This window comes from Calonectris borealis, chromosome 9, assembly GCF_964195595.1.
Source record: "Calonectris borealis chromosome 9, bCalBor7.hap1.2, whole genome shotgun sequence".
Taxonomy (NCBI): domain Eukaryota; kingdom Metazoa; phylum Chordata; class Aves; order Procellariiformes; family Procellariidae; genus Calonectris; species Calonectris borealis.
In genome coordinates, this window is record NC_134320.1 from 29,034,832 (window position 1) to 29,047,782 (window position 12,951).

The 12,951-nt window shown below is 41.2% G+C and overlaps 1 protein-coding gene across 1 annotated transcript in view; it reads left to right on the forward strand.

Annotated features, from left to right (window-relative positions):
* Positions 1-7,297, forward strand: part of GPR149 (G protein-coupled receptor 149) — a 28,390-nt gene extending 21,093 nt beyond the window's left edge. The window contains exon 4 of the mRNA XM_075157675.1: positions 6,725-7,297. Within this exon, the coding sequence (XP_075013776.1) occupies positions 6,725-7,297 (573 nt within the window). The remainder of the gene's footprint in view (positions 1-6,724) is intronic.
* The last annotated feature ends 5,654 nt before the right edge of the window (positions 7,298-12,951 follow it).

Consider the following 12,951-nt stretch of genomic DNA (forward strand, 5'->3'; position numbering starts at 1 on the left):
CAGGCAGCCGGAACAGGACAGCGGAGCCCGGTCTTAAACTACAATGATTATGAGAAAGGTTTGCCTCATAGCAACAACAACTCCTTTCTGTCTTCTGTGAAATCTGGAAGGTGGATAATTTAATTTAATAATGAAAGGATTTGCTTTATCAATTATGCAGAGACTTCTCTGTTCAGAATGCATCAGCACTCCTTAAGGAACAAGTACATTTGTGATTTATTTCATTGTAATTTTTTGTCTTTGCTTGTTAAAAATGCATGTGCTGGTACATGTAGTTCTCCAGTGAAATCCCTGTCCCAGATTCCAGCAGACAGAATAGCCTCCAGCCATCTCAGGCAGGAGCTGCACAGGGGGTATGCCCTGTGGTAGGACGTGATGGAAATAAACACTCTCCACAAAAAGTAGAACTAGGCGAGGGAAGGGCCAGCTCCCGTTGGCAGGAGCTCGTGGCAAACATCACGGCATTAGAGATCCTGCAGTGTTCCCGAGTGATGAAATACGTGTGGATACATATTAAGCAACTTTGAAAATTACCAGCTTCTGTGATGCAAACCTGCAGTCCTCCAGAGGGATAGCTCAGATTTAGTGCTAGACTGCAACTTTGATGAGACCCAGCAGATATTTTGTAGTATTCAGTTAAAGCTGGCCTCAGCATAAAGATAGCTATTTTGGCTTACAGAATGTTTTGATTGGGGAATGCTGTGACTTTTTTAATTGAAACATTTGAGTATTTCTAAATTGAAACCTTTCAATCCTACTAGAAATTAAGAAATTAATTGTAAAAAGATAAATATTTTACGTACGTATGTGCATGTGTACAATGAATAAATACTTGTATGTATCTATGCATGTGTGCACGCAGAGAAAAAGTATCTATAAGTGGATATAAGAACCAGAACAGACTTGATTTTAAATCTGCTGTGTTCAAGCAGGTAAGTGTCTGATCCTACCTTCACCTCTCCTAATTGAGAGTAAGATCTCAGAAAGACAAGTCTTCACTTCACAGGATCAGAATCGTTGATAGCAAGGCTTCCTTGTCCTGTGTAGTTGCCATGGATGCCAAAGTGGTATGGGATGCATGAGAGTTAGGAAGAATGGACTTCAGCTGTGGGGTGTCATTGTGATAGTACTACAAATCCTGGTATAACTAATTCTGATAAAACAAACACAGTACTGGAGTTGTACTTTTATTCAGGAATAATGATAATTATGTATGTGTATCTAATATGCTGCAAAACTGCTGAGACACAAAAGCTGCAAAATGGCACTTTGGCTGAAAAGATAGGATTTAATTTTATTTCACAAAGCTCTTTACGTTTATGCTAGTGCCTGATTCCTGCGTGCATTGTCAAGACAGCATCAAAACGCTGTCTTTCTGAAGACGATTCCAAGAAACAAGTGGCTGTAAGTTTTCTGTAGCTTCTTAAAAACATCTGTGTAGAAGTGCTTTAAAAAGAGAACACATAGCATAAATTGTGTGGGAGGAGTTAATATGTGCATTTCTTTTAGAAATTACTTTTTTTTTAAATACAGGGATACAAAGCATGTGGGCAAAAGAGTGTGGAAAGAGGTCAGTGGAGCGAGACCCTTTCAAAAAGCATTTTGGGCCCAGGCTGTGGAGAGTGAGATGGCAGACATTCAGAAACAGCACAGTGGATCTCTTTCTATTTTCACTGAAGTAAAAATTAATCATAACCCTTCTGCAACTGTGGATGCTCTTGTTCACGCTAAAATAATGCAGAGATGAGATACAGGAACCTGGATGGATGAGCTGAAGGCCACTGTTAAGCGTTACTCAAATTGCTTCCTCTTCCTACTGCTTGAGAACTAAATTGCATTGTAAGGCTTAAAATCAGAAAGCTGAACGGTGGGTAAGAATGGGAGTGGAAGATAAAATACTTCTTCACAGGATGTACCAGTATAGTCTGGTTTGCTAGTAGATTCCTGTTTATTGCCATGAATGTGTCACAAGAAGCAAAAACGGATATTTAATAATGATATCAAGGACAAGATAGGGGTCACATTCTGTTCTCATTAATAGTAATTTATACTGAAAGTAATTCCAGTAATAATCAATTTTACCTGGCTATACATAAAACCAGAAATGTATTCTTCCCTCTTTTGGGCTAACTGGTTTTATTCATAGCATTTTTCTGTTGGGCTGCTTGACTCTGGAGCGAAGCTTGCAAAGCAAGCACGAGGCGGGTGACAGCTCTGAACCCGGGAGGGAGCCTGGCTGTGGTGTTCAGCGCCCTGTGCATTGCTGACAAGCTGAGCGGCCAGATGCAGTTTTTGGTCGCTAGCCCCTTTCTGGCTCTGGTGCAGCGTCCTTTCAGGTACTCTGGCTGCAGAGGGACGGTCGCCGTCTGTGGCCGCAGCGGCTCCCCTCCAGCGTGGAGCACAGAAGTCTTCCTGGGGCTGTGGCACTTTCGGGCCAGCCAAGGTAGTGCTAGTTCCCCTCAGCACTTAGCGGTGAATTTGCAGTTCAAGTGGCTCAGATCTCTCCTCAGGCTTTATTCCTGCCTTCCCCTATCATGTAAATCCAGGGTTTGATTTAATTTTCAATAAACTCTGCTTACTAAGTTCTATAGTATCATGCAAATGCTGTTTGCTTTTTTCAGTAATTATTTGGATTTTTTTTAAACTTTGAACGTTTTGCATTGGTGATGAATGGGGTTGTTTCACACACGTGTACTTCGTCAAAGCTTGCAGTTAATAGTCTAGTTTCCTTGCAACTCGGTTGCTGCACTGGGGGAGTGTAAGCTGTGATTTGAAAGCTGCTCCCTGCAACGGCAGTGGTTACTAGGCAGGCGCCTGTCACAGTCAGGAGTGCATGGCATTATGGTGCATGATTTACAAAGAGACAAATGGTTTCTCTACTTGCAGGAACAGGTGAAGGTGTCTGTAATTGAACAATATTTTTACTGGAATTGTTCTAGTGGAAAATGACATAGTTTACTGGCTTCCTGGTTAGTGACAGGGAAGTGTCATAGAAGACTTGGTATATCCTTTTCACTTCTAAAAGTAAATACTGATTTCTCAACAGAAAACAGACTTTTGGAAAGAGCCACTAAATCTGTGGTCACTGGAAAATTTCTTATTCTCCAGAACTGGAGTATTAATTCCAGCGAGTGAGGATTACTCATTCTCCTTCCAGGTGCCTCAGACATATTCGCCATCTTCTTGACGTTCAGTCTGATAAATCCAAAGTGTTCTATTAAGTAGAACATAACCTTGCACTGAAGAATCAGTTCTTATTTAACTTTTGTTTTCATACTCTTTAGATGTTGTTCTGTATAATCTAAGTGCTGGTTTAGACTGTTCTTCAGACTCTGAGCTTGATTAACAGCCAGAAATGCAGGCAATCTTAACTGATCCTGCAAAGGACTTTCAGTGTTGATTGCAGAAATTAGACAGGGGGCTGGAAACAGAGCTATAGGGCTTGTATTCAAGAGAAATGCTATTGTAAATGTGTGTTACCAAAATTGCTAGGCATCCAGGCTCTATCTATTGCAATATCCAAGACACTAACCTGTGCCTCTGTGTGTGCTGCTTAGAACAGTAGGCTTTGCCTGCTTGATCTTACCCAGAGCTGGATTTGTTGCTCTGTCCTCTAGTGGCCTTAGTAAGTACCTGGGATGGAAGGCAAGTGGACAAGAGCTTCTTCAAGCTGAGAAAACAGTTACTCTCACATCACTTCTTTCCTGGAGGAGTGATCCTAATTACTAATTACTACAGAAAATGTAAGTGCCAACACCTAACTGTGCTGTAAGAAAAAGCTTCCTCGTCATTGCTTTGAAACAAAGGCTGCTGGTCCTTACCCTTCGGAGAGCTAGACTTGAGGGAGCCCCTGTACCCGCCATGGCTCTGTACTCGAACAGTGGCCAGGAGCTGGCGGTGAGCTGCTGTCATCTAACACACCGATCTAGGACCTTTGCTGGCTTGATGACACAGGACGATAGCTGCCTCTCTAACTGCATATTGGAAGAACACTTGGGGACCATTTTTCTCTGACAAATCTATTAAGGAGATGAATATAACTTTGATTTCCTTCCAGCAGAGCAAGCCAGCTCCTAGGGTTTTGTCAGGCAAATTCCTTTGTTGAAGGACCACATTAAGTCACAGTCTGGCAAGATTTTTCTACGCAATGAAACGTAATTTCCTTTTCGTGTTCTTTAGTGAAGTTGAGGTTATGTGGCACTTTATTTAGCTGTGTGGCTGTAAAGTTGTGCCTAATTCGATAAAAGTCTCATCACAACAGCCTCCTTTAATAATCAGCAAATCATTGCCCTTCCCAGCTCTCTATGAACAATTTCACCTTTCCAATTGGTATCCTAAACCTCTCAATTTTTGCTCACTTTCTCATTTTTATTAGAAAGGAAACATTAAACAGAACTGGTCCAAGTGGAAGGGGTCCTTTCAGTGCTGAAATAATGCTAGCACTTCTCCATACTGCCAGTTACTAGACCTGGACTTTCTGTCACTCCTCCTTTTCTTCCTCTCTCTCTATTCACGCAGTTTGCACAAGACAAATCAGTACCCAGGAGGACAATATTGGAGCTTCTGCTTCCGAGGGTGAGCTCAGGGCATACCCCTGCGACTTGCCCAGGAAAGACTGGTCCTTTCCAAAGCCCAGGGTTTCTGCGGTTTGTCTCTTGGTTGCAGGTAGATAAATCACAACATTCACAAACGAAGAGGCATATCCTGGTCTCCTAGACAGCTGCCTCCCTGTCTCATCTTAGCCCTCCCTTGGATAGGAAGAAATGTGAGTGCTATCCAGACTCCTTAAATGCCTCAGACTTACACACCCTGATAAATCAACTGTCATTTTTTCACCTCATGCATTGATTGCTGTAATACTGTTTCTTACTCCCAAATCATCCAGAAAGTTATGTGTTCCTAAGGAGGGTCTCTGTGTGTGTGTCTGTGTGTGTATAGAGGAAGGGCAGGGGAGGATGAGGTTTGGGCTGGTGATTTGCCCTGCCAGGCAGCAGCAGCAGCAGGAGGTAGGGAGGCCCCTTAGCTGGAGAGGGAACTGCAGCGCAATAGGAGTAAGGTTGCAGTTCACATAACAATGTGATCTGGAGATATTTGAGGTAGATTTAAAAGATCATCAATGGGTCCTGAAAGCAGCATAGCAACAGCAACACAGAAGACTGTACGGGCTGATTCACCTTGCTACCTGGCAGCTTTTCAATACGCTCAGTGTACACTTCTCCCTAGTGTCTGTGTGAGTGCAGAGCTGGATTCTGTAGCTTCCCCTGTTTTCAGTCGTCTTCTCTGTTACGCATTTCCCTCTAAACCAGTGCAGCCCTTCCTCGTGAACTGCCCTGTCCCAAAGTCAGCACTTCACTGCTGCCGAGGAGTCTGCTTTTGGCAAAGCTGCGGTTCATTGTAATAGTATTTTCTAGTGAGTTAGAGCAAGTTTTCAAATGGTAATCCCTGCCCTTCTCAGTAAGCAGTCAAAGCCCAACTGTAGCAAAGCAGATGAGGATGGAGCAATAGATGAGCCCTCAGTGAGATTCTCCAGAACCTGAGTCTGGTGTTTCTTTGCTGTGTGTGTCTACTTCTGCTATCACTTTTGTTCTGTCCAACATGAGTCACTGAATGGACAACCTCCTCAGTTAAAAATGAGAGTCTTTATAGCATGAGAGAGGGAGTTAGGATCTGTCCTGCAGCACTATGGAAGGGAACATATAACAACCTACCACTGAGTCAGCTACCACAGTCCACATAGAAGCAAGCCATGTCCTCTATTCTCCACGCAGGCACTCACAGTGATTTGTTTACGTAATGCCTTTATTTATTTACAGCCTCTGAAACAATATTTTCATTGCAACTGCTAAGATCTCTTGGTTTGAGCATGACTTTTGTACTGCAGAGCTGTAACTGAATTTTCTTTCTCTGCCTTCAAGTGTGTGAAAATTTCTCTACTGATAAGTTCAGGTTTGTTCTAGAAAAGATGTCCTAGAACCACTGGCTTCTAGAACCACTGTGAAATGTGTTTGGCAGCGAGGTTCTGGATGGGCCCTCTGGCCATCAGGGTAGTGGCGCTGTAAATCCTTATTACAGATTTCCAACTGATACTGTTGAATGAACATTATTTCCACTATGAAAATAAAATGTACAAAAAAGTTCTTTGAATAATATCTGCCAAGTTGTTTTGGAAATTTCAGCTTGGTAGCTAAGCCTAGGTGCCTTTGGGCACCTAATTTAGTTAAGACTAATTAAGACAGGGTGCCCAAGGGAGACAGATGTTGTCAGCGTAGGGTCCTGGTTTTGAACAGTCCTCTAGTGTCACTTCTCTCCTTTTGGTCGCTGTATGAGAAGCTTTAGGAGATCAGTATCTTGATCTGATTTAAGCAGAGTGAAAACACTTTCAGAGGTGCCTGTGAATATTAGCTAGAGAGATGCCTGCTGGTGCTGGCTGTCTCATTGTGGACTGGCTGCAATGAAACATTAAATGTAGACTATTCTAATAAAGTGTGTGTGTCCATAAGCTGTGGCTGAGTCACAGTCACTTGGGACTTTTTATACTAAAGTGTGTAATTATAGAACACTTCTTTCTACTCTTTAAAGCCATAAATACCAGGTTTCTAAAATACTGCAAGGAAAAGTCTACAACAGTAAAATAAGTTAACAAACTAAGCATAATTGGCTTATTTATAATGGATTCTAACTTCAAAAATTAACATGAGGTAATGGTCATTCTTTCTCTTTTCAGCGATCAGGTGGGGCCTTAGCTATCCCTCTGTGTGCATTTCAAGGAACTGTATCTCTTCAGGCACCCACAGGAAAAACGCTCTCTTTATCTACATACGAGGTAAGCACTGAAGGGCAAAAAATAACACCCACGTCAAAGAAAATTGAAGTATATAGATCTAAAAGCGTTGGTCATGAGCCAAACCCAGAGGAGTCTCCTGATACGTTTGCTGACACAAGCGTTAAAATTCATTTAGAGGTACTTGAAATTTGTGACAATGAAGAGGCCCTGGATACCGTGTCAATCATCAGTAATATCAGCCAGTCTTCCACACAGGTAAGGTCTCCATCCCTACGTTATTCACGGAAGGAAAATAGGTTTGTCTCATGTGATTTAGGGGAAACTGCCTCCTACTCCCTCTTCATACCATCAAACAATCCTGACAGCGATATTAACATATCAATTCCAGACACTGTTGAAGCTCATCGGCAGAATAGTAAAAAGCAGCATATGGAGAGAGGTGGTTATCAGGAAGAAATACAAATGTTGAATAAAGCATACAGAAAACGGGAAGAAGATGGCAACAGCAATTAAAAGGCATTTAATCTAGACATTTGAACTGATTTGACAGACATTGCTCCTCTTGACTCAAGTTACCATAGTAAATACAATGTCAACTGTTTTTTCCTAACATATAAATTAATTTTTTTTGGGTACACTGTTAAATAGATTAAAACTTTTAATGATACATGGATGGGATAACAAATACTTAAGTGCTTTACAGCTTTGCATAGTGAATTTCAAGTTATTTATATATCTCTTTATTTGAGGAACACATGTCTAAAAGGAATCCTAAATAAAGTCTTAAAAACCAGCTTTGGTTGCTTGTTGGCACTGGGTGGTCTGTCTGTGGGAACCTGCGGAAAATGAGGGAGCAGCTCCGCAGGTGGGAAGTTACAACAGTTTTGGCTGACTTGCAATTCTGCTCTTACTGATGTGCCAGCCTTGAAACATTTATCTGAAAAAATGTAGCTCAAACCACATTTAGTTGACTAAGTAGAGGATTAAAAGATATATAAATGTTTAATTTTCTACTGCTCTATACATGATTCATATGTAATACCTATGTAAGTGGCCATTGTATAGACCTTTGAATATGGGTGGCTGAAATGTAAGCATGCACATTTTGTAAATACGTTGTGAAACTTACGAGTGTTCTCATGGTTGACATTTCTTTGATCAAATGTGAGAAAAGTTGGTTAATTTTATGCCAGTTACTCTGAAGAGTCCCCTTTTTTTGCCTCCATGATCTCTTACCAAGTTAAGAATTGTTTCCCAACCTTTTTGGGTTGGGAATATTTGTAACTCAATCCAGATAAAGGCAGCATTTGAAATGTTTGAAGAGCTAGGACATCAAAATTAATTTGAATAATTCCTCATGTCTGAGTTGTCCATAAGCAAGGAATAGTTTTACAATGTCATCTTCCTCCTCAAGGCCCATGTGAAGCTAATACTTTTCTCAACACAACCACGAGAGTGGGTGTAGCTTGCAGATAGTTGCAGGAGTCCCGCTGGCTCACAGCAAGACCACCACTGTTTTTTCTGCCATATATATATTCTGTCAGTAAACCTGTCATCACTCCTCTTGGGCTGGACCCTCATGCTTTAGATCTGAGTCAGGAGCTGAGTGTTACAACTGATTTGTGACTCCTTAGGAAAGGGGAAAGGAGCTATTCAACGTGGCCAAACTTAGAGACTGAGCTTAGACATCGACCTCAAGAGAGTGGTCTGGTTACCTAAAGTGGGTCCCAACCTGTATCACCCTCAGGAGGAGCCCATCTCTCTACTGACTTAGGAGGAACCTAGAACTAAGTCTAAAGCCAACCTAAAACCAGTGAATACTCTAATTTGTAAAAATTCAGATGAGCCAAGGTGGAAACAGTGAATGGAGTCCTCAAGTCTTACATTAAATATGCTGCATATGCTTGAAATGCTAGTGCATTTTGACTGAGAGCTCTTTTTCTGAGGGTTTGTTATTCATTTCAGTTAAACAGAGATAAATACACTCTCAGGACTTTCAGCAGTTTGATTAAAATTTACACTGCTTCTTTAAGAAGTAGATTTAATTCCCAGTGGTATGCGTGATGACATAATCATTTAGGTGTCTGCAGTCACCCTGTTTTCCACTCAGTGGGAACATGCAAGGGAAAATAAGCACAACCCTGTTCAGGATTCTTTTATGGGTTATGAACAGACACAGCAAAAGGGCCAAATACTGTGTCTGTTGGCACTCAGCATTCGATATGGAGGCATGAAAACAAGCAGACAACTCACCTTCTCACTTCACCAACATCAATCAGGCCTGCCATCGCAATCAGTGGGGCTGTGCTGGTGTGACAGTGATGTAGCACTGAATAAAATCAGGGTCGAAGACTGCAGGTTGCTGTGATAGAGATGGATCACTCTGGAAGTTGTGCCTTCCATGTGCTGCCTTTCCAAGGTGAAAACAAGGGCTCTCGTAAGATTGCCTCAAGGCTCTTAGTTCCACTAAGATGCTGTGTTATATTTCAGATTTAACAAGAAACTACAGTAGGAGGAACAATCAGTGGTAAGTCTATTGAATAAATCTATATCCATACACGTAGAGCACAGACACACATTCTGCTGTCTCTGAATACATTGCTTTTCTTTGTGTCCTACAGAAGGAACACAGAAAGCATCTTTATAGCAACAGACACACTCGATCCGGACAAAGTTGTGATGGAGGATGCAGTCCATCACAACTTTAGTTTGGTCAGATGTTCTGTTTTCCCTGGAAGTGATTTGGACTATGATAACAAGATTACGTACTGATGTGTTAGTCTCCGATGGATATATTTACAAAGGGTTAAAATTTGGAGGCATTAAAATTCTGCATAGCTGTGACCCAATGCTTGACCTAATTGTAGAGTGTTGTCTTGCTACTGTAATAAAACATAGATTTTATTTAGTGAATCTGTAAATTTGATAATGTACAAATGTCTGATTATTTTATTTTTTGCTCTAAATGACTCACATCATTAAATAATTTAAAGTGTCTGAAAACCCAAGTTGTAATTATTGAGTAGATATCAGCTCCTTGCACAACGCACCGGAAAACTTGCTGCTTGAGAAAATTTGCTCCCGATTTGTTTATTCGCATAAGTGTTAAGGTGTCTTCATTTATCATTTGTTCTTAATTTTTAAAACCATTCTTTTATAAGAGTTTTTAAGGAAAATTTTTTTCTTCCTCCTCTGTTGTTTTTCCCCTATCTGACCTTTTAATGTGTTTCAGTGACAGCTTGACATTTGAGGGCAAAGCGTTTGTCAATGACCATTTGAAGGTGACTTGAAAGAGACCTCATCTCTGTTCAGACACACAGCAACTGACTGAAAAAAATCCCTTGGAAAATGTGACTTGAATCATCGCCCAGGCTTCCGTTGCTCTTAGGATGTGGTTTGTTGAATAATGCAAAGAATAGAAAAGATAGAAACTGGGACATAATTTTTGAGATTATCTTTGGTAAGCAGTATATCCAGTGGGTCACAGTTTCCTTTCAGTGGCACTCATGTACACTGAGAATAACATTACATTAACAGAGTTACAAGAAAAATAAACCTGTAATACGCAGGGTCAGGCCCAAGAATCCCAAATGCCTCAAAGGATTGTGACTCTTGAAATAAAAGATATAGCAGGCGCTGAAATGTAAGTTTTCTATACTAATCTTGATAGAAAATATATCTTACAGCATCATACTACTTCAAAATACAGTAATTTCATAAAAAATAATAAATGTTACTTGTATTCTATTTTACCTTTATAGATTTGGGGTTGATGCGTAGATTCTGGAACATGATTTCACTTCCCGGTATGTATTGCTATAATGATTTCCCAGATGAGTGTTTGAGTGTATGTTCCTCTCTCTTAATGAATTTTGCAGATTTAGATGTCTCAGAGCAGAATAAATTCTGCTTTTCTAGACTCCAGCAACAGCTCCTATAAGAATTACAGTACCCATATCTGCACACTCCTGTATGTTGTACACTCTCTGTTTTATAAAACAAACAAATTTTAAAGACCTTCAGTCCTTGCACAAACAATCTTTACTCACAGAGGCAGTCCTACTGACTGCAGTACTGCTAGTGTGCAGTAGCAAGATTTACTCACTGGATTGAGAGCTGTAACGTGGGATCCTCTTTTATTGTATCTCCCCCTTCTCAGTGTTTACCTGACGGGTTTCGCGTTTTCTCATGAGGAATTTGACTTCAAGGAATCTCTCTTCAAAGTACTGACAGGAGGACACTATCTTCTGTCCTCTTTGAGAGCATGCTGCTGGGTAGAGACCATTATGTACAGATGCATTACTTTACATCATGATAGTGTGCTACTGAACTGGATGAAAACTGGATGTGAACAGCGGTTAAAAGGAGTTGAAAAGGTCCAGTGATATGGAAACCACTGAGATAATTTCAAGAAATACATCTTTTCATACATATGATCTTTACATGAATAGACATTTACTGTCTTTCCAACATCTAAATTTACAGATCTACAGCTCTTTTTTACTCCCTAGTTGGTTGTGACTGTGAGGTTTTTGAAGAATGCTGTGAAATTATTGTTAGTTTATGTAGGATGATGAATGCAAGAAGTCATGGAGTGTGCTTCCCTACTCTGCATTAACCCACAGATGCAGGATGAGAAGAGAAGTAACAAGAAGTATATTTCCTCCTAAGATTTCTCATTTCTCTCCCACACTCCTTCCTGTAATTTGCCTTTCGGATGATCTTCCTCAGTATCCTCCAGTCCTGGCCTTGGTCCCCTCCTTTTCCCTCTTTTCTCTGGGTAACCTCACCCAGTTCAGCTGCTCACTGTGCTGATGGCTCAGAGATCTTGCTCTCTATTCCTTACTTGGCTCTCCATTCAAATTAAAATCCGAGCTTCTCTGAGATTTCCTTGTACCTGAAACTGGGTATAGCTAAAAAAAGACCACGATGTTTCTTGCACGAACCCTCCTGTGCAAGAGCGTGGCATGATGCTGTGCCATTTTGTAGACGTACAGATTAGCTCTGGGTGAGTTGGTAGAGCTGTACCCGTGGTGCACGGCAGGTCTCATCCCCAGCGCGGTGCAGTTTCGTCCTTGGAGGAACGGCACCATCAGCCAGTTGCCACCTACTGCCATGATCACTAAGAAGCGCTGCCGTGGCTGCCTTGTCACTCACCTCCATAACCTGAGGTGTCTTGGAGTAGAAGGCCACAGAGGTGTGCTATGACAAGGTATTGTGATTTTGGTTTGCATATTTTAAGGCCACAGAAATAAGAATTTCTTTAAGCATGGAAAAGGGTAAGACTAGCAGCAAGACAAGTGGTTACTTGGATGCAGAAAGCATTTTGTGAGGGGAAAGGAAAAAAGAAAATACAGATCTTTAACTCAAGCACCTAGTTCTTTACATCACCAACTGCTGGGAGTTGTTGGATTAACTGTAGGTAAACTGTAGGCAGAGGAAAAAAGAGAAAACGTTTCCTTTGAAAGAAGCAGTCCTTTACCCAGAACGAGTTTGAAAATCAGCGTAACATTGTATTTTAGAGAGCTGAATGCTAGTAATTTTTAAATGAATGTAAATCATACCAACAAAGAAGAAAAGGCAAAAGAATATGTAAAGAAATGAGACTGAAGAGCATTTATACCTGCACAATGGTATTCAAGGAAACAGAAAGAATATTAATTGTTGAAAGAGTAATAATTCTGTGAATAATTGTATCTAATTTAAAAGGTTTAATCTAACACTCCAGAGGACTTGGACAAGGTATACCACAGCAGCAGTCAGCCAGCGTACCCAGAACTGGTAGCTATTTGAATACGTGTATTCTGTTTAAAAAAGAAACAATAGGAATATCCATCTGGTACATGGAAAGGGTAGTAACCCCACATGTCATGATGGAGACCAACATTTAATGTTTCCTTAAAATCTTACCTGCAGCCTTAGAAAGGGAAATCAAGACTTAGGTCTGTAAATTAAAGAAGGAAGAGAGATTCATGCAAGATGAACTTCAGGGACATATTGCAGTGAATATATTGCCTTATTCCGTCGCTGTTACGCTTCCCCCCGGTGTGTTTCAAGGCGGTGCTGCCATCCTAAAGCTGGGCGATGGCAGGCGGGCGAGGTGCGAAGCGCGGCTCGGTACGCGGAGGAGGTCGGGGCGGGACTCGAACCCGCGGCCCAGCGGCCCT